We start from the raw sequence: 25687 nt of genomic DNA, 5'->3' as shown, positions 1-25687 counted from the left end.
ACGTCCGTCCCGAGCGCCGAATGTTATTAAATTATTACTGAAAAATGTAAACAAGGAGCGAAGCGCGGCCCCGACATGCGCGCTCCCGTGTTTGGCCCGTGTGTGTGTGTGTATGTGCTTTTGTGTTTGTTTGTGCATGCTTGTATGTGTGTGTCTTTGTGTGTATTTGTTTGTGTGTGTGTGTTTGTTTATGTATGTCTTTGTGTGCGTGTGTGTTTGTGTGTGTGTGTCTTTGTGTGTATGTTTGTGTGTCTGTGTATGTTTGTATGCGTGCGTATGTTTGTGTGTGTTTGTTTGTGTGTGTTGTGTATCATATTTAACAGAAGTGTGTGTGTTTGGTTGTGTGTGTTGTGTGTGTGTGTTGTGTATCATATTTAACAGAAGTGTGTGTGTTTGGTTGTGTGTGTTGTGTGTGTGTGTGTGTTGTGTATCATATTTAACAGAAGTGTGTGTGTTTGGTTGTGTGTGTTGTGTGTGTGTGTTGTGTATCATTTTTAACAGAAGTGTGTGTGTTGTGTATCATATTTAACAGAAGTGTGTGTGTTTGTGTGTGTGTGTGTGTGTGTGTGTGTGTGTGTGTGTGTGTGTGTGTTGTGTATCATATTTAACAGAAGTGTGTGTGTGTGTGTGTGTGTGTGTGTGTGTGTGTGTGTGTGTGTGTGTGTTGTGTGTGTGTGTTGTGTATCATTTTTAACAGAAGTGTGTGTGTGTGTGTGTGTGTGTGTGTGTGTGTTGTGTGTATCATTTTTAACAGAAGTGTGTGTGTGTGTGTGTGTGTGTGTGTGTGTGTGTTGTGTGTGTTGTGTGTGTGTGTGTGTGTGTGTGTGTGTTGTGTGTGTGTGTGTGTTGTGTGTGTGTGTGTGTGTGTGTGTGTGTTGTGTGTGTGTGTGTGTGTGTGTGTGTGTGTGTGTATCATTTTTAACAGAAGTGTGTGTGTGTGTGTGTGTGTGTGTGTGTGTTGTGTATCATTTTTAACAGAAGTGTGTGTGTTGTGTGTGTGTTGTGTGTGTTGTGTATCATTTTTAACAGAAGTGTGTGTGTGTGTGTGTGTGTGTGTGTGTGTGTGTGTTGTGTATCATTTTTAACAGAAGTGTGTGTGTGTGTGTGTGTGTGTGTGTGTGTTGTGTGTGTTGTGTGTGTGTGTTGTGTATCATTTTTAACAGAAGTGTGTGTTCACAGGTAATGCTCCTCCGCTCCACTCCGGCTTCTAACGGGGACCAGGATCACCGAGCACCGAGGTACGACCCAGACTAATGTACCCACATATGAGTCTGTGTGTCCTCCTGTCCCTGTCTGTCCCTGTCTGTCCCTGTCTGTCCCTGTCTGTCCCTGTCTCCTGTCTGTCCCTGTCTGTCCCTGTCTGTCCCTGTCTGTCCTGTCTGTCTCCTGTCTGTCCCTGTCTCCTGTCTGTCTCCTGTCTGTCCTGTCTGTCCCTGTCTGTCCCTGTCGTCTGTGTCTTTATTGTATTTGGGGTGGACGTTTGTCAGTGTCCTTTTCACTGTTTGTGCATTTACTGTATTTATCTGTCCCCCTGTCTGTCCCTCTGTGCACCTGTCTGTCCCTCTCCCTGTCTGTCCTCCTGTCCCTCTGTCTGTCTTCTTGTCCCCCTATCTGTCCTTCTCCCTGTCTGTCCTCTTGTCCCTTTGTGCACCTGTCTGTCCTCTTGTCTCTTTGTGCACCTGTCTGTCCTCTTGTCTCTTTGTGCACCTGTCTGTCCTCTTGTCCCTGTGTGCACCTGTCTGTCCTCTTGTCCCTCTGTCTGTCCTCTTGTCCCTCTGCACACCTGTCTGTCCCTCTGTGCACCTGTCTGTCCCTCTGTGCACCTGTTTGTCCCTCTGTGCACCTGTCTGTCCTTCTCCCTGTCTGTCCCCCTGTGCACCTGTCTGTCCCTCCGTGCACCTGTCTGTCCCTCCGTGCACCTGTCTGTCCCTCCGTGCACCTGTCTGTCCCTCCATGCACCTGTCTGTCCCTCTGATCAGGACGTGTCTCTGTCTCAGATGAGCCAGGACACCACAGGGACTCGCACTCGCTCCAAAGCCATGCGCGGTGAGTCTCTGACGAAAACTTTTATTCTTCTAAAAACACCAAAAATACTCACTTCAGTACTCGCGAGGATGTGGGCGGGGATAGGGGGTGGGTGAAAACAGACATTTCCCGATCCCTCAAATCTCAAACTCAGGACAAAGATGAATCAAACGTGCAGAAAATAATCCAAATACAACTCCGAAAAATAAGTAAATAAGATTGTCAAAAGCATCAAATACACAGGTAGAACATGCAAACAGCTTCTTAAAGGAGCAATGTGTAACTTTTCCAGTTCTCTACACCAGAAAAGTTCCGCAGTGAGCTTTAATGTCTTTGCACTGACGACGTGTGTGTGTTTATGTCTCTTCCAGGCCCCTCAGGCTCCAGTGACCCCGGGGCCACGGAGCTCAGACAGGACAGGTGCGTTCACCTGCCACTCCTCCTCCATCTCTCTCTCTCCTCTCTGTCTCTCCTCTCTTCTCTCTCTCTCCTCCACTCTCTTTCTCTCTCTTCTCTTTCTCTCTGTTTTTCTTTCCTTAGTCTCTCCTCATTCTCTCTCCACTCTCTGTTTTACTGTCTCCTCTCTCTCTTTCTGTCTCTCGTCTGTCCCCCTCTTTTCCTCTCTCCTTCTCTTTCGTTCCTTCTCCTTCTATCCTCCATCTCTCTCTCCTCTCTTTCTCTCATCTCTTCTCTCTCTCCACTTTCTGTTTTTCTCTCTCCTCTCTCTCTCTGTCTCTCGTTTGTCGTCCCTTCTTCCCTCCCCCACTCTCTCTCATTCTCTCTCTTCTTCTGTCCTCCATCTCTCTCTCCTCTCTTTCTCTCATCTCTTCTCTCTCTCTCCCCCACTCTCTGTCTCTCTCATCTCTTTCTCTCTCTCTGTTTTTCTTTCCTTAGTCTCTCCTCATTCTCTCTCCACTTTCTGTTTTTCTCTCTCCTCTCTCTCTCTCTCTCTCTCTCTGTCTCTCGTTTGTCACCCCTTCTTCCCTCCCCCACTCTCTCTCGTTCTCTCTCTTCTTCTGTCCTCCATCTCTCTCTCTTCTCTTTCTCTCTTTCTGTTTTCCTTTCCTTAGTCTCTCCTCATTCTCTCCACTTTGTTTTTCTCTCCTCTCTCTCTCTGTCTCTCGTTTGTCATCCCTTCTTCCCTCCCCCACTCTCTCTCATTCTCTCTCTTCTTCTGTCCTCCATCTCTCTCTCCTCTCTTTCTCTCATCTCTTCTCTCTCTCCCCCACTCTCTGTCTCTCTCTTCTCTTTCTCTCTCTCTGTTTTCCTTTCCTTAGTCTCTCCTCATTCTCTCCACTTTGTTTTTCTCTCCTCTCTCTCTCTCTCTCTCTCTCTCTCTCTCTCTCTGTCTCTCGTTTGTCACCCCTTCTTCCCTCCCCCACTCTCTCTCGTTCTCTCTCTTCTTCTGTCCTCCATCTCTCTCTCTTCTCTTTCTCTCTCTCTGTTTTCCTTTCCTTAGTCTCTCCTCATTCTCTCTCCACTTTGTTTTTCTCTCCTCTCTCTCTCTGTCTCTCGTTTGTCACCCCTTCTTCCCTTCCCCACTCTCTCTCGTTCTCTCTCTTCTTCTGTCCTCCATCCCTCTCTCCTCTCTTTCTCTGTCTCTCATCTCTTCTCTCTCTTTCTCTCTTGCTCTGTCTTTCCTTAGTCTCTCCTCATTCTCGCTCCACTCTCTGTTTCACTGTCTTTCCTCTCTCTTTCTGTCTCTCGTCTGTCCCCCTCTTTTCCTCTCTCCTTCTCTCTCGTTCCTTCTCCTTCAATCCTCCATCTCTCTCTCTCGTCACTTTCTCTGTCTCTCGTCTGTCCCCCTCCTTCTCTCTCTCCCTCTCTCTCATTCTCTCTTCTTCTGTCCTCCATCTCTCCTCTTTCTCTCACCTTTGTCCCCCCTTTCTCTCCTCTCCTTCTCTCTCTCCGTCTCTTCTCTGTCTCTCCTCTGCCCCATCCTCTCTCTCTCTCTCTCTCTCTCAATCTCTCTTTGTCTCTCCTCTCTCTCACTCTCCATCTCTCCGTCTCTCCTCTGTCTCTCTCTCTCTCTGTCTGTCTCTCTTGTCTCTCTCTCCATCTCTCTTTCTCTGTCTCTCCTTTGTTTCTCTTTCTCTTTTCCTCTCTCTCCATACCTCCTTTCTCTTTCCCTCTCTCTCTCTCTCTCCTTCTCTTCTCCATCTCTCCTTTCTCTCTCCTTTGCCCCCCATCTCCCTTTGTCTCTCTGTCTCTCTCTCTTTCCGTCTCTCCTCTGTTCCCATCCTCTCGCTTTCTCTCTAACTCTCTCTTTGTATCTCCTCTCTCTCACTCTCCATCTCTCTCCATCTCTCTTCTGTCTCTCTTTCTTGTCTCTCTCTCTCTCTCTCTCTCTCTATCTCTCTCTCTCCATCTCTCTCTCTCTCTCTCTCTCTCTCTCTCTCTCTCTCTGTCTCTCTCTCCATCTCTCTTTCTCTCCTTTGTCTCTATTTCTCTTCTCCTCCCTCTCCATACCTCCTCTCTCTCCCTCTCTCTCTTTCTCCTTCTCTTCTCCATCTCTCCTTTCTCTCTCCTTTGTTTCCCCCTCTCCCTCCGTCTCTCCTCCGTCTCTCCTCTGTCTCTCCTCTGCCTCCATCCTCTCTCTCTTCTCTCTCTTCTTTCTCTCTCTCTCTTCTCCTCTCTCTCCATCCCTCCTCTCTCTCTTTCTCCGTCTCTCCGTCTCACTCTCTTCTGTTTTCTCAGCAGCAGTTGTCCGACTCCGGGTTGTGATGGGAAAGGCCACGTCAGCGGAAGATACGCACGACACAGGAGGTCAGAACAAACGCACAACACACACAAATACAAATACACACACACACACACAGACACACACACACACACACACACACACACAGACACACACACAAAGAGACACACACATTAAACCCGCTACATTCGCACACACAGAGAAGTCAGAGTTAAACAACCACATTTAAATCATCTCTGACCCAAAATCTCCAGTCTACAGCAGGTCAAAGAACCCAGCTGGGGGAGTTCTTCCTGTATGTTTATGGCAGTTACCATGGAGACACAAAGTACAGATTCACAAACACTGACAAAAACGTTTTTAGATTTGATTTTCACCCAAAAACCTCTGCTGATCCTGCTCCTGATCCTGTGGGCGTGTTTGTTGTGCTGCAGTGTGCTGGGCTGCCCCCTGGTGAAGAAGAGGAAGCTGGACGAGGAAGAGGAGCAGAGCGCCCCAAAAAAGAAGAGCCCGCAGGTGAAGGGGGCGGAGCCTGACGCCGACACAGGTGAGTCATGGGATTACATCATGTCACTGGAGCGTCTGTGTGAGAGGACGAGTTATAATCTGACTCCTGAAGATTATTATGTTTTCATTTGGACGTTTTAAATCACAATTTTCATCCAAAACGACTTAAAGAAAAAAATGTACTAACGTCCACGATAGGAAACTGCAACTGTATTTATCTTCTGATCTTCCTGGGTACACAGGGCCCTGTTTCAGTAGAGAAATCAGGCTCTTGTCAGAGAGAGATGTGAGAGAATGTGACTTCAGAGAGAAATGTCAGTAAATCATGTTCACACTCACTGCTCTGAACTCAAATAACTCAAATCTTTTAAATTCATAGTTCCAGAAGTTCCAGAGGAACCAGTGGCTCCAGAGGCTTCAAAGGCCTCAAAGAAATCAGTGGAAGTCCCCGAGGAACCAGAGGAACCTGAGGAACCCGAGACTCCAGTGGAACCACAGGCTGCTGCAGAACCAGAGGATCTGAAAGCTCCAGAAGAACCCAGGGACCTGGATGCTTCAGGATCTCCAAAGGCTCCAGTGGAGCCTGAGGAACCAGAGTCTCCAGAGGCTCCAGTGGAACTTGAGGAAGCAGAGGAACTAGAAGCTCCAGCCTCTCCAGCAGTTCCAGTGGAGCCTCAAGAACAAGAGTCACTAGAGGTTTGTTTGGATCCTGAAGAACAAGAGTCACCAGAGGTTTCATTGGAACCTGAAGATCCTGAGTCACCAGAGGTTTCAGGGGAACCTGAAGAATCAGTGTCTCCAGAGGTTCCAGAAGAAGAACCTGCTCCAGAGGGACTAGAAGTTCCCTATAACAATGTCCTTCCAGTTCCAGAAGTGGATCATGCTCATCTGAAGCTCACATCTGAATGTCAGTCTTCTGAAGACACTCAAGAGAACACAGAGGAGGTCCAGCCATGGGGAAGACAGGAGAACCTTGATGAAGATGTCCCTGAGGACCTACCTGAGGAGGTCCCTGAGCAGGCAGACGTAGAGCAGCAGGTGCAGTGCACTCCGCTGGACCATCAGTACTCCAGCGGAGATTACTGCCACGGGGCTAAAGACAGCAGCATGAGGCAGGGCAAAGAGGAGGAGGACGATGAGGAGGAAGAGGAGGAGGGCTTCTACCAGGACAGCCCCACCTCCCTGAGCCTCTGCAGCCAGGACTCCCACACGGAGATGGTCCTCAGAGAGAAGATCTGCACTCCAGAGCAGCAGGAGGAGGAGGAGCAGCAGGCCGAGCAGGGGCCAGAGGTGCTGGGAGACTCCAACAAGAGCTCACCTGCTACAGTCGTCATCGAGGTGCGGTCGGACGACGACGAGGAGGACGCCGGCTCCGAGGGCTCTGGGGTCACCGAGGGGTCAGGGGTCACAGAGGGGTCAGGGGTCACGGACGACTCGGACGACTGGGACATGGCCCGAGGAAACCTGCTGCTGCTGGAGCAGGCCATCGCTCTGAAGGCCGAGGAGGTGAAGGGGACTCAGGGACACAGTGGACTCACCGTCCCCCAGGGCCCACGCAGGATCCCCCACCACAGCAAAGGTACGTCTGCTCCACACATAGAAGAACATGTCAGACTGTCCTCATCTCCTGAAGAATCATTAGGCTCCACACACAGAGGAACACACATCAGACTGTTCTAATCTCCTGATGATCCATTAGAAACATCTTTATGGCTGTACTCAGTCTGAGGTCTGAAGTCTGCACAGACATCCTGGTTCTGAGGTGTTATAACAGGAACAGGAAGAGGGCAGCTGTTGTGTTCAGGATCAGTTACACATCACATTAAGTCGCTTTTAAAGCTTTTTAAAGTTGTCGATACTGGAATGTACAGTTTATGGTCTGGTGCTGTCGAAATGATCTCACTGATGTGTGTAAAATCCCTCAGTCGTCCAGGGAGAATCCGCAACAAAAGGAGAAATTCAGTTTGTCAGCTGGACAAAAGTTTATTCTGATTGAATACATTTCTCAGCTCATCCAAGCTGCTTCTTCAGTTCTGGTCAGACTCTGGTGGACACTTCCTTATACCTGCCTGCAGGGAGGAGCTAACTACACTGAAACTACTCTGAAACTAACACCCTACAGGTTTACAGTTTCTGTTAGTTAGTCAGGCCTATTGAATTTGCAGAACTTGAATAGACTTAACTAACAAACAGAAACTGTAAACAAGTGTGTGTGTAAGTTTCAGAGTAGTTTCAGTGTAGTTTCAGTGTAGTTAGCTCCTCCCTCTGACCAGAAATGAAGAAGCAGTTTCGATGAGCTGAGAAATGTATTAGACCAGAATAAACTTTTGTCCAGTTGACAAATTGAATTTCTCCTTTTGCCAAAGATCTTACTGATAGTGATTTTGGAGTGTGGGTCTGAGGAGCTTGAGGCAGACGAGTCCCTCAGGATGAGATCTGATTTAAGAGACAGTATCACGTCTCTGTTGTTTGGTGAACTGTCAGACTGACAGACCCTCGTGGGATAAAAAAAGGAAGAATTTATCAAAATGACAACAGCAGCAGTTACAGAGAAAGGGGTGATGTTTTGTCAATAGAAAGTGAATTGCAGCCAGAGTCGATGGAGCCGACTAACGCCCGTGCTCACTTCCTGTTTGAAAAGTGGTGGCTAGAGGACGAGCTTTGTCCATTTCTGTGTTTATGTCCAAGCCTCACGTCTTTTCTGACTTTGTCCTCTGTCCTTCCTTTAGATAAGAAAGAGGTGAAGTGTCCGACGCCGGGCTGCGACGGGACGGGTCATGTGACCGGGCTGTACCCGCACCACCGCAGTCTGTCGGGGTGTCCGCACAAAGACAGGATCCCCCCGGAGAGTGAGTACCACCTAACCCCGCCCCCTCCCTTCTCTCTCTCTGTCTCTCTGTCTCTCTTTAACTTTACTAACCCGTGTGTGCGGCTCTGTGCAGTTCTGGCCATGCACGAAAACGTCCTGAAGTGTCCCACTCCAGGATGCACGGGACAGGGACACGTCAACAGTAACCGCAATACTCACCGCAGGTTAACCCCACACGCTGCACACGCACACGCACACGCACACACACACACACACACATTCACACTGCTGTAATAAAGGCTTCTTAACTATTAACTTTCTCTAACTCTTTATCTAACACTTTACATCTAACACTAAGATTAACACTAAACCAAACCTGACTTATTTCATGTCTAAACTCTACAGTTCCATTGTATATTGACATAAAAACGAAGAATCAACTTTGGTCCACATTGTAAAACTGTTCGTGTGCTTTTAAATCTACAGTTAAATCTTAGTAATGTAAATTCAGTGTCAATCTTTAAAGGGACAGTCCAGAATTTTGGACATAGGAGCTCATTTCTAAGGCGCCGTCCACACTAGTTTGTATTCGAGTTGTTTTCGTTGTGGATGCAGTGTTCGTTCACACTAATCCAATGGAAAAACGGCTCCAGAGACGGAACGATCTGGTGCCTGCAGCTCCCACGAATTCACATTGGTACAGATCTGATCCGGCACCGTGTGGACGCCTGAAAACACTGATACTCTGATGTAGTTCTGTGCGCCGCGAAGTAATTCACCGCCAAAACACTAAGAGACTAGAATATATGTCCATTCATATAAACGTGTGTCTGTGTGTACGACCTGCACACGTATAATCTCTAAAAAGTTTCACATGAACCATCTCCAACACGACAGAAACACAGAACAGACTCACCATCAGCAGAACACCCCTCTGTCACAGAAAGAACACTCATATTCCACTGAGTCGTGTCCTTTAGTCCCACAGAAGCTGAACCGCATCAGTGAACAAGAGGCTGTTTTTTTGAGCTCACATGGCTCAGTTTGACCCATGTGGTTTTAAGTTTTGTTTCTGTAAAACATAAACAAATGTGCTCAAAGCTGTGAGGATAGGGAAGGATTGCAGACACAGAAACAACGTGTCTGGACGCAAATCGTTTCTGATACAGTGATACGGTGATTTGTAAACATACCCATAGTTTGGGTTGGTTGATATTAGTAAAATTTTGAAACGAGTGTGTAATTAAGGAAAATTGTGATGTTTTGGTGATTTTTAAGCAGCTTTTTTGTATTTTACCTAAACAAATGACAGTTTATGAGTCTCTTTACTGTTGACAGGGATCAAATTTGTCCAAAATAAGGACACTGTTTTGTATTAAACTTGGACAAATCAGTAGTTTTGTATAAATCTGTGGGTTACAGGGGACACTGACCTCAAAACTGGGACTGTCCCGGGTAAATAGGAACATCTGGTCACCCTAATTAATATTATCACAATGGTTATAGTGCAGATATGTAACATTTGATTATTCAATATTTAGTCTATAATGATTACAAATAAAAAAGGTTTACATTACACTTTACGTTAGTATAATATTGTCATCAGGTTTAGCCGTCAAAATAATAACAAAACCATTTCGAACAACCAAAGAAAATGGACCAAATACGGCGTCACTTTGGCACTGCCCAATTTGTGTCATTTGCCTAATTTGCATCAGTCGTGCTAAACGTTCATTTAAGTGAAAAAGAGTTCTTAAAGAAAGTTTCACAATATTTATTTTTAGAAAAACACTGGTAAAATCCTGTATCGCTGTAATCACAAAACACAAACAAATCAGTTTCTCTGCACTTCTCTGTTTGAGTTTTTTGGCTGTTAACTGTCGTGTTTACACTTACGTTGGGCTCAGATTTCACTTTAAACAAACATATTTAAAGAATAATAAAAATAAATAGGACTGTACGTGTAGTTTTGCTTCAGTAAGTGAAAAGCGCAGAAGCATCTGGACACGCTCATAGAGATTTTTCAGAGTTTGGACTCAGACTGACCTGTGTTCTCGTGTCCAGTCTGTCCGGGTGTCCCATCGCCGCGGCCAAGAAGCTGAACCGCAGCGTGAGTCAGGAGAAGCCCATGCCCTCGTCCAGCGACCTGTCCAACTCCGACCGTGTACTCAGGTCTGTACCGACGCACACTGAACACACGCTGCTGAACATGTGTTTACAGAGACGGACTGGGACCAAACAACAGCCCTGGACTTTTCCCCCACAAACAAACAGAACATGAGGAGGAGGATCATTTAAATAATTAATCATGAATAATTTCAGTAAATCACTAATGAAATAATTGAAGAAAACACACAAAGATTAACTACGTCTGAGTGTTTATTGACAAAAATATCTAAATCACTTCATTTCCAACTGACTTCGCTTTTTTGTCTTTAAATTTTTCCCATCCAACTTTCTCCTTTTTAGACCTGGTTTAGTCCTGGTTTAGACCTGGTTTAGATCTGGTTTAGATCTGGTTTAGATCTGGTTTAGACTGGTTTAGACCTGTTAGTCCTGGGTTATGTCTGAGACTTTTTGTTAGTCCTTGTTTTGTTCTGGTTTAGACCTGGTTTAGACCTGGTTTAGACCTGGTTTTTTTTCTGATGGTTTAGACCTGGTTTAGTCCTTGTTCTAGACCTAGGTTTTAGACCTGGTTTAGACCTGGTTTAGACCTGGTTTAGACCTGGTTTTTGTTTTAGACCTGGTTTAGATCTGGTTTAGACCTGGTTTAGACCTGTTCAGCCCTGGGTTTTGTCCTTAGACCTGTGGTAGACCTGGGTTAAATGTAGGTTAGACCTTGTTAGACCTGCCAGTCCTGGGTTATGTCTGTTTAGACCTTTTTGTTTAGTCCTTGTTTTAGACCTGTTTAGACCTTGGTTTAGGTTTTAGACCTTTTAGACCTTTAGACCTGGTTTAGACCTGGTTTAGACCTGGTTTAGACCTGGTTTAGACCCCTGGTTTTAGACCTGTTTTAGACCTGTTTGGTTTAGACCTGGTTTTAGACCTCGGTTTAGACCTGTTTTAGACCTGTTTTAGACCTGTTTTAGACCTGTTTTAGACCTGTTTTAGACCTGTTTTAGACCTCGTTTAGACCTGTTTTAGACCTGGTTTAGACTTTTAGACCTGGTTAGACCTGTTCAGCCCTGGGTTTTGTCTGATGGTTTGTGGTTGTCCTTGTTTTGACCTAGTTTAGACTAGACCTAGTTTTTGAGTTGAAACCAAAGAGTGACCCACTTTTCTTTGTCGTATTTTAGGCCTTTGCAGTTTATGTTTGATAAATGGGAAAACTATCGTTATAGCGCCCTCTGCTGGTAGAACCGACCCGACAGATGTTATGGACTTTTCCAGAACACACCGATTGTCAGTCCGCCCCTGACTGTTTAAAACCATTTTGTCATTTTTATGAATTTTCAGACAAACGTTTGTGCGCACTGTGTCTCTGAGGTAACTGCGGAACAATCTGCCATAGACACACATGTAGAACACCCCCAGCGTGAGGGCTCTGATGACCCGCGTTTGTCTCCGTGTGCGTTTCAGGCCCATGTGTTTCGTGAAACAGCTGGAGATCCCTCAGTTTGGCAGCTACCGGCCGAGCTCTGCCACGCCCACGCCCCGGGCCAACCTGGCCAAGGAGCTGGAGAAATACTCCAAGGTTTCCTTCGACTATGCAAGTTTCGACGTTCAGGTGTTCGGCAAAAGAACGCTCATCCCCAAAGCTCCAGGTCCCAGCACAGACACTTCACCTAAAGCCTTCAAGAGTGAGTCACACAACACACAACACACAACACACACAACACACAACACACACACACACACAACACACAACACAACACACAACATCAAAACACACACAACACAACACAAAAAAACACAACACACAACATCAAAAACACAGCACAGACACTTCACCTAAAGCCTTCAAGAGTGAGTCACACAACACACAACACAACACAACACACAAACAACACAAACAACGCACAACACAACAAACACAACACAAACACACAAAAACACACACACACACAACATCAAAAACACAGCACAGACACTTCACCTAAAGCCTTCAAGAGTGAGTCACACACACACACACACAACACACAACACACAACACAACACAACACACAACACAACACAAAAAACACAACACACAACATCAAAAACACAGCAGACACTTCACCTAAAGCCTTCAAGAGTGAGTCACACAACACACAACACACAACACACAACACAACACACAACACACAACACAACACACAAAACAACACAACAACACAACACACAACACAACAAAACACACAACACACAACACACAACACAACACAACACAACACACAACACACAACATCAAAAACACAACACAAAATTCACAACACACAACACAACAACAAACACAACACACACAACACACAACAAAAGCCTTCAAGAGTGAGTCACACACTGCACCAGTGCACACTGCACACAACAACACACAACACAGACTTTTTCACCTAAGAGTGAGTCACACACTCCACACTGCACCACCGGGAGCAGGACACAGAAGAGACCTGAATTGGCTCTAGGGTAAACCTGGTTTAGACCTGCTTTAGACCTGGTTTAGACCTGCTTTAGACCTGGTTTAGACCTGCTTTAGACCTGGTTTAGACCTGCTTTAGACCTGGTTTAGACCTGGTTTAGACCTGCTTTAGACCTGGTTTAGACCTGTCAGTCCTAGGTTATGTCTAAGAGTCTTTGGGAGTCCTTGTTTATGTCTGGTGTAGTCCTTGTTTTGGTCTGGTTTAGACCTGTTTTAGATCTGGTTTAGATCTGGTTAGACCTGGTCAGCCCTGGGTATGTCTGATGGTTTATGGTAGTCCTTGTTTTGACCTAGTTTGGTCCTGGTTTAGACCTGGTTCAGTACAGGTTTGGATGCTTTTTAGACAGTTTAGGTCTAGTTTAATAGACCCGGTTATACCCAATTTAGACCTGGTTTAGACCTGGTTTAGACCTGGTTTAGACCTGGTTTAGACCTGATTAATACCAAAACAGTACATTGTAGTAACATTCAGTTTTTTTGTCCCACAGCTAAAGTTTTCTCCAAGCCCCCGTCCCCCAGCCCGTCTGCCCCCGCCGGGTACCCCTCCGCTGGCACCCCCTCCTCTGCCGGGTACCCCATCACGGGCACCCCCTCCTCGGCCGGGTACACCTCCTCCGGCACCCCCTCCTCGGCCGGTTACTCGTCGGTGGGCACCCCGTCCTCGGCGGGCTTCACCTCGGCCGGTAACACGTCCTCAGAGTACGACTACAGCCAGGAGGCGGAGGCGGCGCACATGGCAGCCACCGCCATCCTCAACCTGTCCACGCGCTGCTGGGAGAGCGGGCAGCCGCACCCGCACCCGCCGCACCCGCCACACCCGCCTCACCAGACTCACCCGCCTCACCCGCCCACTGCCAAGGTACTCCTGCCCCTCATCGCTGTGTTTCACAAGATTCACAACATTCTGTAAAACAGACTCATTTAATACACATGGGCTTTGTTGTTTTGTTTTGATATGAGTTAGACCTGGGATAGACCTGGATTAGACCTGGGTTAGACCTGGTTTAGACCTGGTTTAGACCTGGGTTAGACCTGGTTTAGACCTGGTTTAGACCTGGGTTAGACCTGGATTAGACCTGGATTAGACCTGGTTTAGACCTGGATTAGACCTGGGTTAGACCTGGTTTTAGACCTGGGTTAGACCTGGATTTAGACCTGGGTTAGACCTGGATTAGACCTGGGATAGACCTGGATTAGACCTGGGTTAGACCTGGGATTAGACCTGGTTTAGACCTGGTTAGACCTGGATTAGACCTGGATAGACCTGGATTAGACCTGAGTTAGACCTGGGATAGACCTGGGTTTGACCTGTGGTAGACCTGGATTAGACCTGGATTAGACCTGGGTTAGACCTGGGTTAGACCTGGATTTGACCTGGGTTTGACCTGGGATAGACCTGGATTAGACCTGGTTTAGACCTGGATTAGACCTGGTTTAGACCTGGGTTAGACCTGGGTTAGACCTCATTTAGACCTGGTTTAGACCTGTCAGTCTTGGGTTATGTCTGAGACTTTTTGGTAGTCCTTGTTTTGGTCTGGTTTAGACCTGATTTAGATCTGGTTTGGTATTGGTTTAGACCTGGTTTAGACCTGGTTTAGACCTGGTTTAGACCTGTCAGTCCTGGGTTATTTCTGACATGTTTTGGTAGTCTTTATTTTGGTCTGGTTTAGACCTGGTTTAGACTTAGTTAGGACCTGATACAGACCTGGTTTAGATCTGGTTTAGACCTGGTTTAGACCTGATACAGACCTGGTTAAGATTACATTACATCATTTCCAGCTGGAAGTGATGTAATGCACACAACAGCACAAACAAAAAATAAAGAATTTATGTTTAATGGTGTTAACAGTTTGCAATTTTTAGCACGTTTTAACATATTCGGGGGGTCGGGGTGACGTCATCGGCCTAAAATAGCTAAAAACTAAGAACCAGAATAGTGAATATCTCAAAAACTAAAGCAGCACAAATGGAACTTTTTGCAGCAAAAACGAAACACAAACGACTGACATAGTTTTCGTGTAGTTTGCGTCTGATGGGGGGTCGACTTCACGGAGGTTCAAGTTTCTCGTCCCGTCTGTCATCCCCGCTGTTTTCTCTGTTTCCCTCTGAAGGACTCTGGCATCGAGGTGGACGAGAACGGGACGCTGGACTTGAGCATGAAGAAGAAGAAGGAGGAGCAGGCTGTTCCGGAGAGCCCGTACCCCCCCTCCTGCGTCACGCCCTCCCCGCTCACGCCCTCCTCCCTGCCCCCCTCCTCGCAGCACGACTGGTCCGAGCCTCTGGACTGCAGCACCACCAGCGGCGTCAAGGAGGAAGAGGAGGAGGGAGAGGAGGTCTGCTACGAGGTACGGACGCAGAAATATGATCAGACCTGAAGCTCAACCCAAGATAGTGTCGTGATGTTTTCAGTCCCACAAAAATCATTTTCTCTTCCTCAGTCCGGGTGAGCTCCTCCCACCCGTGTGACGTCTGTAATGAGCACGACGTGGAGCGTTCGGACCAATCAGAGCTGTTTGAGCAGAGCAAAACTAGAGTGTCCAGACGTTTCTATTTACCCGGGACAGTCCCAGTTTTGAGCCTATGTCCCCTGTTCCAGCAGATTTATACAACACCACTGATTTGTCCAAGTTTTATACAAGAAATGTCCCAATCTGATCCCTGCCAACAGTAAAGAGACTCGAAAACTGTCATTTGTTGAGGTAAAATACAAAAAATCTGCTTAAAAATGACCAAAACACAGAAAATGTGACTATACTGACTCACAACCACCAAAATTATTTATTTTGAAATTCTGGTCACCCTGGTCCTAAAGTCCTGCTCAAGTCCTGGTTTAGTCCAAGTTTAGTCTGAGCTTAGAACTGGTTTGTTAAGTTCTTGTTTAGATTCCAAGTGCAGAAGCTTTAACCTAGGGCATCCAGACGTTTCTATTTACCCGGGATAGTAGTTAGACAGAGTAGTGCCTTGGGTTAGCGTGACACGTTCGTTCATTCTTTGCGTCTCCTCTGTCAGGACGAGTACGTGGTTCGCTCGTACAGCTCGTCCGAAGCCGACGACGAGGAGCAGGACCCGCTGGAGGAGAGGAGGTATCCCGGGGAGGTGACCAGCAGCTGCTTCAAACTCAAGCTCCAGAGCAAAGACAGCCGCAAGGAGACGCTCGTGTGAGTGAACCAGATGCCCTCCCACTGTGTCCACTGAGTCTTATTCTGTGTAAAAGTTGCCAACCCTGCAGTTTAATCATCTACACTGTCAAATCTAAGTCGACCTTACATGAAAAAAATAAAGGAAACTGATTGGCTTGAAAAATGAGGACTGTGAATCTACAGCTGAGGTTAAGTTATTCCTCGCTTTAGTGTTGAGTAAATTCCTCTTTCATCGAACCAGGCACAGCAAGTTCAGTGACTTCAGTTTTCATTCATAGAACATTTAGTTCAAGAGTAAGTTCATCTTACTTTGTTGATTGCCTCGAATTGAGCAAGTAAATGTGACTTATTCAGGGTGAAACTGTACAAAATCACGGTTCAGTATGTACCTTGGTTTTGAGGTCAGTGTCCCCAGTGGTTGAAAATACACAAATACCCTTTCACTAGAGACAGAGGTCGCGGGTACAGGGTGCAGGACGGGGGTTTGGAGATTCCATGTCGACAAAAGGTGAAAGTGAGAACCAGAGCGCGACAGCTGTAGTTTTGTGAAGCCACACAGACTTATCAAAGTCTGATCCTGTCAGATTCAGAAGCTCAGAGGCTGGACCTGGTCTGGACTTGGATGGAGACACTGGGAAAATCAGGAGCCACAGGAGGCACCAGTCACAAAAACTGTTGTTGTGTCCTTAGGCAAGACACTTGCCTAGTTTGAAAGTGGTGTGTGTGTGCGTGAGTGATGTTGATGGTCAGAGGGACCAATGGCGCTGATTGGCAGCCTCGCTTCTGTCAGTCTGCCCCAGGGCAGCTGTGGCTGCAGCAGTAGTTCACCACCACCGAGTTTGGAGTGAATGAAAAATGCTCTGTAAAGCGTCTTTGTGACAAATGTTTGTGAAAAGTGCTATAGAAATCAAAACTTACTTAGTGGTTTGGAGGGTCGTAGTCAAATCAGGGGCAGTTGTCGTCAAGTCCTTAACTATAAAGCGCTGCAGGAAACTCTGCCCCAATCACGGACCAGCTCCTCATGAATATTAAAGAGGCGAGCCTCTGCGTAGCTGCTCATGTAGTGGTGGAATGTAAACACACACAAATTGCACAAAATCACTCGTGCACAGCCCTGCACCGAACCCAACGTCCTGAACTGAAACTGTTCAGCACAAATACATGAACCGTTACACCTCTAGTGTTTATATCCACAAGTTCAAGTAAACCTGGAAACCTACTAAACCTACTAAACCTACTAAACCTACTAAACCTACTAAACCTACTAAACCTACTAAACCTCTCCAAACATGTTTCGTATATAAATGTGTTTCTTGTGTTGCAGTTGTCCCACTCCGGGCTGCGACGGGAGCGGACACATCACCGGGAACTACGCGTCACACCGAAGGTAAAAACACGCTACAATAAACAAAACAACTAATGAATTAAAAAGTTATTCCAGGATAAAATATGATGCACAGTGTATTTTTGTGGCAGGTGGTGTTAAAGTCTGTTTTAAGGTGCAGTCTTTTCTCTTCTGACAAATCTGTTTTTCATTTTCCTTCTTTTTCTTTTCAACCTTAAAACACAGCGGGTGCATTTATCGTTTTTCTAATAATAATAATAATAAATAATAATAATAATAATAATAATGATATTTAATTGACTCTCGTGAGCGTTAAGCCTCGTTATAATGTAGTTTCTTCATCACAAACAGACCTGGAGTTGACAATCTCCACTGAACTAAAGGTAAAAGGAGCTGAAAAGTACCGTTTCGTGACATCACAAGGTGGAGCAGAGCGTTTTGAGCTTTAGAAGAGAGTAGATACAGTTTTACTCAAACGTGTGAATGAAACAAAAGCTCACGAGAGTCAGTTTTTTGTGTTTCTGGGACGAATAAATAACTTTACAAACTTGTCGAACTGAAGCCACGATACAGCCGCCTGTCACTAACCATCTGCTCTCTCTATCTGTCTCTCTCCTCTCTCCATCCTCTCTCTCCTCTTCCTCCTCCTCCGTTTCTCCTTGCCCACCCCCCCACTCCCTCCTCTCTCTCTCTTCTTCCTCTCTGTCTCCCTCTCTCCTCCCGTCCTCCTCTCTCTCTTCTTTCTCTCTCCCTCTCCTCTCCTCCCTCCCCTCTCTTCCTTGCCCTGTCCCTCTTCTTCCTCTCTGTCTCTCTCTCCCTCTCTCCTCACCTCTCCCACTCTCCTCTTCCCTCTCTTCCTCTCTCCTCTCCTCTCTTGTCCATCTCCCTCTCTCCTCTCTCTCCTTCCCTCCTTCCCCCTTTCCCTCTTCTTCCTCTCTGTCTCCCCCTCCCTCTCTCATGTCCTCCTCTCCTTCCCTCTCTCCTGTCCTCCTACTCCCACTCCCCCACTTCTTCCTCTCCTCCTCTCTCCTCCTCTCTCCTCTCCTCTCCCCCTTCTCCCTCTCTTCCTCTCTTGTCCATCTACCTCTCTCCTCTCCCCCTCTCCTCTCCCTCTTCTTCCTCTCTCCTTCCCTCCCTCCCTCTCTCATGTTCTCCTCTCCTTCCTTCTCTCCTCCTCTCCACTCCCTCTTCTTCCTCTCCTCTCTCTCCCCTCCTCCTCTCTCCTCTCCTCTCCCCCTTCTCCCTCTCTTCCTGTCTCCTCTCCTCTCTTGTCCATCTGCCTCTCTCCTCTCTCTCCTTCCCTCCCTCCCCCTTTCCCTCTTCTTCCTCTCTCTGTCTCCCCCTCCCTCTCTCATGTCCTCCTCTCCTCCCTCTCTCTCCTGTCCTCCTACTCCACTCCCCTTCTTCCTCTCTCTCTCCTCTCTCCTCCTCTCCTCCTTCTTCCTCTCTCCTCTCTCTCTCTTCCCTCTCCTCCTCTCCTCTCTCTCTCTCTCTCCCTCTCCTCCTCTCCTCTCCCTCTCCTCTCCTCTTCTCTCCTCTCTCTCTCCTCTTCCTCCTCCCCTCTCCTCCTCCCCTCCTCTCCTCTCCTCCCTCTCTCCGTCTCTCAGTCTTTCTGGGTGTCCTCTGGCTGATAAGTCTCTTCGGACGCTTATGGCGGCGCACACGGTCGAGCTGAAGTACGTCTGCTCTTTTCTCTTCTCCTCCTGTTTCTGTGATCGAGCCCTGAGCTCCAGCGGTGCCCTGTGAGCCTAACGCCAGTCTGTCTGTGTGCGTGTGTGTGTGTGTCTGTGTGCGTGTGTGTGTGTGTCTGTGTGTGTGTGCAGGTGCCCCACGCCCGGCTGTGACGGCTCTGGACACATCACCGGGAACTACGCGTCGCACCGCAGGTGAGACCGGAGCCCGGGTCTGTTCAGGGTCAAGATTTACAGTGGGAAATATTGTATTTTTCTGTACGATGAGATTTGAGCCGAAAGATCGAATTATGAACTTCTGTGTCTCATTATAGACGTAAATTAACGACTGAAGTGTTGTGTTCTGTTATTCATTTATTGAAGTTCATATTTTTTTTTACATTTTTGTACATTTAGAATATTTATGAGGCGATAACGCTCATGGGGAAAGAAAGTGTTAGATACAGTTTGTCCCTACAGTCGAAATCTATGGTTTAGACATTTGTGCTGACTGTGCGTGTGTGTGTGTGTGTGTGCGTGTGTGTGTGTGTGTGTGTGTGTGTGTGTGTGTGTGTGTGCGTGTGTGTGTGTGTGTGTGTGTGTGTGTGTGTGTGTGTGTGTGTGTGTGCTGTGTGTGCGTGTGTGTGTGCGTGTGTGTGTGTGTGTGTGTGTGTGTGTGTGTGTGTGTGTGTGTGTGTGTGTGTGCGTGTGTGTGTGTGTGTGTGTGTGTGTGTGTGTGTGTGTGCGTGTGTGTGTGTGTGTGTGTGTGTGTGTGTGTGCGTGTGTGTGTGTGTGTGTGTGTGTGTGTGTGTGTGTGTGTGTGTGTGTGTGTGTGTGTGCGTGTGTGTGTGTGTGTGTGTGTGTGTGTGTGTGTGTGTGTGCGTGTGTGTGTGTGTGTGTGTGTGTGTGTGTGCGTGTGTGTGTGTGTGTGTGTGTGTGTGCGTGTGTGTGTGTGTGTGTGTGTGTGTGTGTGTGTGTGTGTGTGTGTGTGTGTGTGTGTGTGTGTGTGTGTGTGTGTGTGTGTGTGTGTGTGTGTGTGTGTGTGTGTGTGTGTGTGTGTGTGTGTGTGTGTGTGTACAGTTTGTCAGGATGCCCACGAGCCAAGAAAGGAGGCGTCAAATCCACCCCGACCCGAGACGAGAAGGAGGACTCAGAGCTCATCAGGTCAGATCTTTCTTCTCAAATATAAATATTCGTGCTGTCAGTCGATTTGTCGATTGCAAACCAGAAAAATTGTCAGTGAGACAATTTTGTCATTGAAGTTCCCACTGTGGGTGAAAAAATGAGCTGTGACCTGAGGAAGTTCTCATGACAGAGGGACGTCCAGTCATCTTCAGTTAGACAAACTGTGTTTGTCCAAACTCTGCTGGACTAAGGGTGCACATCTGAACCGAGCCACAGCCGATGACACGTCGCTGTTTGCAGCAGAGTGAACACTTTTAGTGGAGAAAATAAGTCCAGCAGCAGAAGTATCTGTTACATAGTGAGACAGATGTGAGTCCTGCTGCGACACTCTCCTCTGTGAGTTTATGGACATGAAAACAGTCTGACAGTCTGTCACAGTCTTTATCGAAGGTCAACGTGGATTCGCCGTATGTTTTGGAACGGAGTTTATTTTGTGAATAACATCAGCTCACCTGACAGGACTTCTCAGTTTTGTACTAACAGTTACAGCTTATGAAAAAACTAACAAAGAGCGTTAATCTTGTGATTAAAAAACTAACGCTGTTTAAACAGTTTTGGGTCAACTCGTTAATAACGTGATGTTTCTGTCAGCACTAGTAAATACAAACCTGTGCTGCCCCCTGCAGGTGCCCCGTGCCCGGCTGTGACAGTATGGGCCACATCAGCGGGAAGTACGCCACTCACCGCAGCGCGTACGGCTGCCCCCTGGCGGCGCGGAGGCAGAAGGAGGGTCTGCTGAACGGGATGCCCTTCTCCTGGAAATCCTTCAAGAGCGAGGGCCCCACCTGCCCCACGCCGGGCTGCGACGGCTCCGGCCAGCTTCCTACGTAACGCAGCCAACGGCAGCACACACACTCACACACACTAAACACACACACACTAAACACACACACACCAAACACACACACAGCCACACGCACGCACACACACTAAACACACACACTCAACGCACTCACACACACACACACACACACACACACACACACTAACACACACACTCACACACACACACACCACACACTTCTGTCTGCCCTTAGTTGAGTTCTCCGTGATGCTGTTTGCATTATTATTATTATTCTATTATTCTTATTATTGAGTTATTATGACATAATCGTGGCTCTTGTTGTGTGTCTCAGTTTGTCCGGTTGCCCTCGAGCCTCAGCCAATAAGAAGAGAGCCAAACTTCAGGGAGACGACTTCATGACGGCCAAGTTCAGAGCCAGTGACGGTGAGCAGCACACGGGGCTGTGAGGCTTATGTTTTTGTTGGAACTTTAGCCCCGCCCACGTAGTCCTTCCTGCCTCTGTGATATTGCATCATGACACAGAAACTTGTCTCTCTGGGAACTATCAGACACTTGTGCCCTGATTCTAGACTCAGACAGCTCATGGTACAGCTCTTCTTTAGTGTTGGGGAGTATTTTATAGTTTTAGTAGTGAGAGGAGTTCAGAGTGTGGGCGGTGTAGTCCTGTGGTGCTGGTAGAGATGCTTTAGATCAGTTCAGTTGGATTCTACTTTTGCTGGAAGTTGGAGCACTTTTCCTTCAGTAAATAAACTGTTATTGCTTGACCACTGTGTCTCTGTGGAGTCTTCAAAGACGCTGACCACACCCGCACACAGAGCTCTGGTCGTCTGTGAGTGTCACAGCAGTAAGACCGGTCCCTCACTGCTCTGCTGCTGGACCGAGTGCAGTTTAAACCCGGGGTCATAGTTCTCACATCTCTACTAGGGCCTGCTGATATGAATTTTTTTTTGCAGCCAGTATGATACTGATAAAATGAGATTTGGGGATGTCGATATAAAAGCTAATATATTTAGTGGTGTAAAAATTCACTGTAAATCATCAACTGATTATAAAACTTAGGTTTGGCTCTAGTACATTTTAAATTAGGTTTATTTAGGCAACATTTATTGTTATTCTGCTTCTTTACGTCAAATTTACAGACAGTAGGTCACATTCTAGTCTGTAAACAAAGTAAGTTAACTACTGCTATGAGTCTTGAGCCGTAAATGCGTGCAGGCTGCGGTAATTAATTATGTGTAAATGCACACCATTCACACCTCTATTCTCAGCTCATTTACATATCAGGGCAGGGCCAGTAACATGATGTGAGCTACAGCAGCTTAACAACCAAAAATAACTAAAAGTAGCTTCAAAACTAACACAGCTGCATCACTCAGCCTCACACCGGCTCCTCTCAGATCACAAATCTGCACTAATAAGTTTGGTAAAAAACAGCAGTAGTTTTGTTTCTGGCCTAAACTGTGCTGAAGTTCACTTTTATTTATTGTCAGTTTCATGGATCAGACATAAGAGTCTTTAAAACAGCATCTCAGTGTTGTGCATGTGGACGTTGTAAACAAACGCACGTGAGTGATGTGACTCTGGTGGTGCGTTCAGGAGCAGTACGGCCACAGACACAGACAAATGATTCTGCAGAAAAATCCTGATGCGGTGCCACATATTTGGACATTTATCTGTCTGTAAATTGGATTAAATGAACATAATGTAGAAAGTCTAAGATTTATAACAAGTTAAAACATGCCCATGTGGAATATCGGCCAGATCAGCAAGATTTAGGATCGCTGATATGATTCCAAGTGCCCATATCGGCTGATAATATCGGCCAACCGATATATCGGTCAGGCCCTAATCTCTACTGCTGTTTGCTTTATTTGTCTGGGACAGTGTGAGGCAGTGGTTGATTCTTAGTAACAATGATCCTGATTGGATGAAAAGGTGACCGTGTCTGTAGCTTCTGTGTTCGTTCTTACCACAAAACCACAATGAGCAGATTATATTTTAGTGTCTCGGTTTGGCCTAACTGTGTGTGTGTGTGTGTGTGTGTGTGTGTGTGTGTGTGAAATCTAGGGGTAATAATGGACTCAGACTTGAACTTTAACAGCCACATCAAATCAATAACATCTGCAGCCTTTTACCATCTAAAAAACAGCAAAAATCAAAGGTTTACTGTCTAAATCAGACGTGGAGAAACTTATCCATGCGTTTGTCTCCAGTAGGTTAGATACTGTAATGTTCTGCTCACTGGTCTCTCCAAACGAGCTGTGAGACGCTGCAGAACATCCAGAACATCCAGAACATCCAGGACGCTGCAGCTCGGGTCCTGACTCGAACTAGGAAGTACGAGCACATAAGTCCTGGTCTCAGGTCTCTGCTCTGGCTCCTGTGGCTCAGAGACTTTAAAGTGTCTCTGTTTGTACAAGTGTCTCCATGGCCGAGCACCAAAGTCCATCTGTGACATGTTAGTGTCATATGAACATCTCACACTCTGAGGAGCTCAGGGACCAACTCCTGCTGGTGCCCAGAGTCACGACTAAACAAGGGGAGTCAGAGTTTCAGGTTCATGCAGCTAAAACCTGGAACAGTCTGAACATGTGAGACAGACTCTTCTGTGACGCTGTTTAAATCCAGACTCAAAACATTTCTGTTTAACTGTGCAAATAACTGAAAGGTTTTCATTCCGCACTCTTCTCTCCAATTTATGTCTCTCTTTTTTCATTTTAATCTTCATGAATATTTATGTTTTGATTTGTTTTTTTATTATGATTTTAATGTATTTCTTATTCTGTAAAGCACTTTGAATTACTTTGTGTACGAATTGTGCTGTACAAATAAACTTGCCTTGTCTTGTGTGTGTCGTCAGTGCTGGACAACGACGAGGACATCAAACAACTGAACAAAGAAATCACTGAACTCAACGAGTCCAACTGTGAGATGGAGGCCGACATGGTCAACCTGCACACTCAGGTACTGCGCCTTTTCCTGCTCTGGTCCTGACGCCCGGTGTGAGGACGTCCGTGTGTGCGTCGGTGTCGCTGAAGAACGTCTCTCACTTGTTCTTCTTCTTGTTCTTGTGGCAGATTTCCACGATGGAGAGGAGCCTGAAGAACATGGAGGAGGAGAACAAGCAGATCGAGGAGAACAACCAGGCCCTGTACCTGGAGCTGTCGGGCCTGAGCAGAGCCCTCATCCACAGTCTGGCCAACATCCGGCTGCCCTCTCTGGTCAGTACAGACTAAAAGCACTCACGCCTCACAGCAAGAAGGTTCTCCCGGGGCTTGCATGTTCTTCCTGTGTCTGTCTGAGCGTCTCGGGGCCCCCTGCTCTCAACCGTCAACCTAAAACCTGACGTAGTCCTGGTTTAGTCCTGAAGTAGTCCTGATGTAGTCCTGGTTTAGTCCTGAAGTAGTCCTGATTTAGATCTGGTTTAGTCCTGATGTAGTCCCGGTTTAGTCCTGATGTAGTCTTGGTTTAGTCCTGGTTTAGTCCTGATGTAGTCCTAGTTTAGTCCTGATGTAGTCTTGGTTTAGTCCTGATTTAGTCCTGGTTTAATCCTGATGTAGTCTTGGTTTAGTCCTGGTTTAGTCCTGATGTAGTCCTAGTTTAGTCCTGGTTTAGTCCTGATGTAGTACTGGTTTAGTCCTGATGTAGTCCTGGAGTCCTGGTGTAGTCCTAGTTTAGTCCCGACGTAGTCCTGGTTTAGTTCTGATGTAGTCTTGGTTTAGTCCTGATGTAGTCCTAGGTTTAGTTTAGTCCTGTTTAGTCCTGATGTAGTCCTAGTTTAGTCCTGATTTAGTCCTGGTTTAGTCCTGATGTAGTCCTGGTTTAGTTCTGATGTAGTCCTGGTTTAGTCCTGATGTAGTTGTTTAGTTGGTTTAGTCCTGATGTAGTCCTGATTTAGTCCTAGTTCAGTGCTGATGTAGTCTTGGTTTAGTCCTGGTTTAGTCCTGATTCAGTCCTGATGTAGTCCTAGTTTAGTCCCGACGTAGTCCTGATTTAGTTCTGATGTAGTCCTGGTTTAGTCCTGATTAAGTCCTAGTTTAGTCCTGATGTAGTCCTGGTTTAGATCTGGTTTAATCCTAGTTTAGTCCTTATGTAGTCTTTGTTTAGATCTTGTTTAGTCCTGATATAGTCCTGGTTTAGTCCTGGTTTAGTCTCTTTTTTTGTTAATTTTATGATGATTATTTCTGTTCTGATTTATTTGTTTTGTGATTTGAACGTCTTTCTTTTTCTGTAAAACACGTTGAATTACTCTGAGTACAAACTGTGCCACGGAAACAAACGTGCCTCTCCTCTCCTCCGGTCGAGATCCTGACCGTCTCTTCTGCGTCCGTTGTTTGCGCAGGAGCCGCTGTCGGAGGAGAACTTCGAGCGCTACGTGGACACGCTCACCGACATGTTCTCCAACAGAGAGTGCTACCAGAACCCGGAGAACCGCGCCCTCCTCGAGTCCATCAACCAGGCCGTCAAAGGCATCGCCGTGTGAGGACCTGCCCCAAAAAGACCCGCCTCCTCACCGCAACCTCCTCCCTCCCTCCTCCCTCTGATCCCTCGCTTCTCTCACGCCTTTGTTCCTTTATCACTCTCCGTTTTTTTTCTAATTTACTTCTCAACTCCTTTCTCTACTTCTCCTCCTCCTCCTTCTTCTTCTCTCCTTTGCTCATTTATCGTCTCCTTCCTTCCTCTCCTCCCTCTCTCTTGCAGCACTTGTTCCCGTGTGTTTTCTCTCCGTTTGCATGTTCCTTTAGCGAGTGAGTGTCGTCGCGTTTCCACTGGTTTACACGGTCCTGGGAGAGTCCGGAAAAGCGGATCTCTCCTGCCGACAATCCAAGAAAAACTACGAGGGGCTTCAAAGATGAGTTAAAAAAAAACAAAAACAAAACAGCGC

General features: G+C 46.7%; 1 protein-coding gene across 1 annotated transcript; it reads left to right on the top strand.

Annotated features, from left to right (window-relative positions):
* Window positions 1–1997: 1997 nt before the first annotated feature.
* LOC129412293 (myelin transcription factor 1-like) lies at window positions 1998–25285 on the top strand. Its single transcript, XM_055165617.1, has 22 exons — window positions 1998–2046; window positions 2406–2445; window positions 4723–4791; window positions 5161–5273; window positions 5613–6812; window positions 7963–8082; window positions 8176–8266; window positions 10107–10214; window positions 11622–11842; window positions 13146–13184; window positions 13317–13516; window positions 14769–14990; window positions 15667–15815; window positions 17122–17184; window positions 18750–18818; window positions 18966–19028; window positions 19893–19976; window positions 20624–20815; window positions 21095–21225; window positions 23663–23766; window positions 23880–24023; window positions 25145–25285. Exons 1-22 carry the CDS (start codon window positions 1998–2000, stop codon window positions 25283–25285), a joined length of 3612 nt encoding a protein of 1203 aa, XP_055021592.1.
* The last annotated feature ends 402 nt before the right edge of the window (window positions 25286–25687 follow it).

The sequence above is a fragment of the Boleophthalmus pectinirostris genome, unplaced genomic scaffold (assembly GCF_026225935.1).
Source record: "Boleophthalmus pectinirostris isolate CB_2022bp ecotype Guang Dong unplaced genomic scaffold, ASM2622593v1 HiC_scaffold_8, whole genome shotgun sequence".
NCBI classification, from domain to species: domain Eukaryota; kingdom Metazoa; phylum Chordata; class Actinopteri; order Gobiiformes; family Gobiidae; genus Boleophthalmus; species Boleophthalmus pectinirostris.
Note: the sequence above shows the minus strand (reverse complement) of the source record. Positions and strands in the feature narration are given on the sequence as shown.

Coding starts and splice junctions, on each gene's coding strand:
- LOC129412293 (XM_055165617.1), top strand. CDS start 1,998: ATGAGCCAGGACACCACAGGGACTCGCACTCGCTCCAAAGCCATGCGC. Junction 6,813..7,962: donor GATCCCCCACCACAGCAAAG/GTACGTCTGCTC, acceptor TCCTTCCTTTAG/ATAAGAAAGAGGTGAAGTGT. Junction 14,991..15,666: donor AAGAGGAGGAGGGAGAGGAG/GTCTGCTACGAG, acceptor CTCCTCTGTCAG/GACGAGTACGTGGTTCGCTC.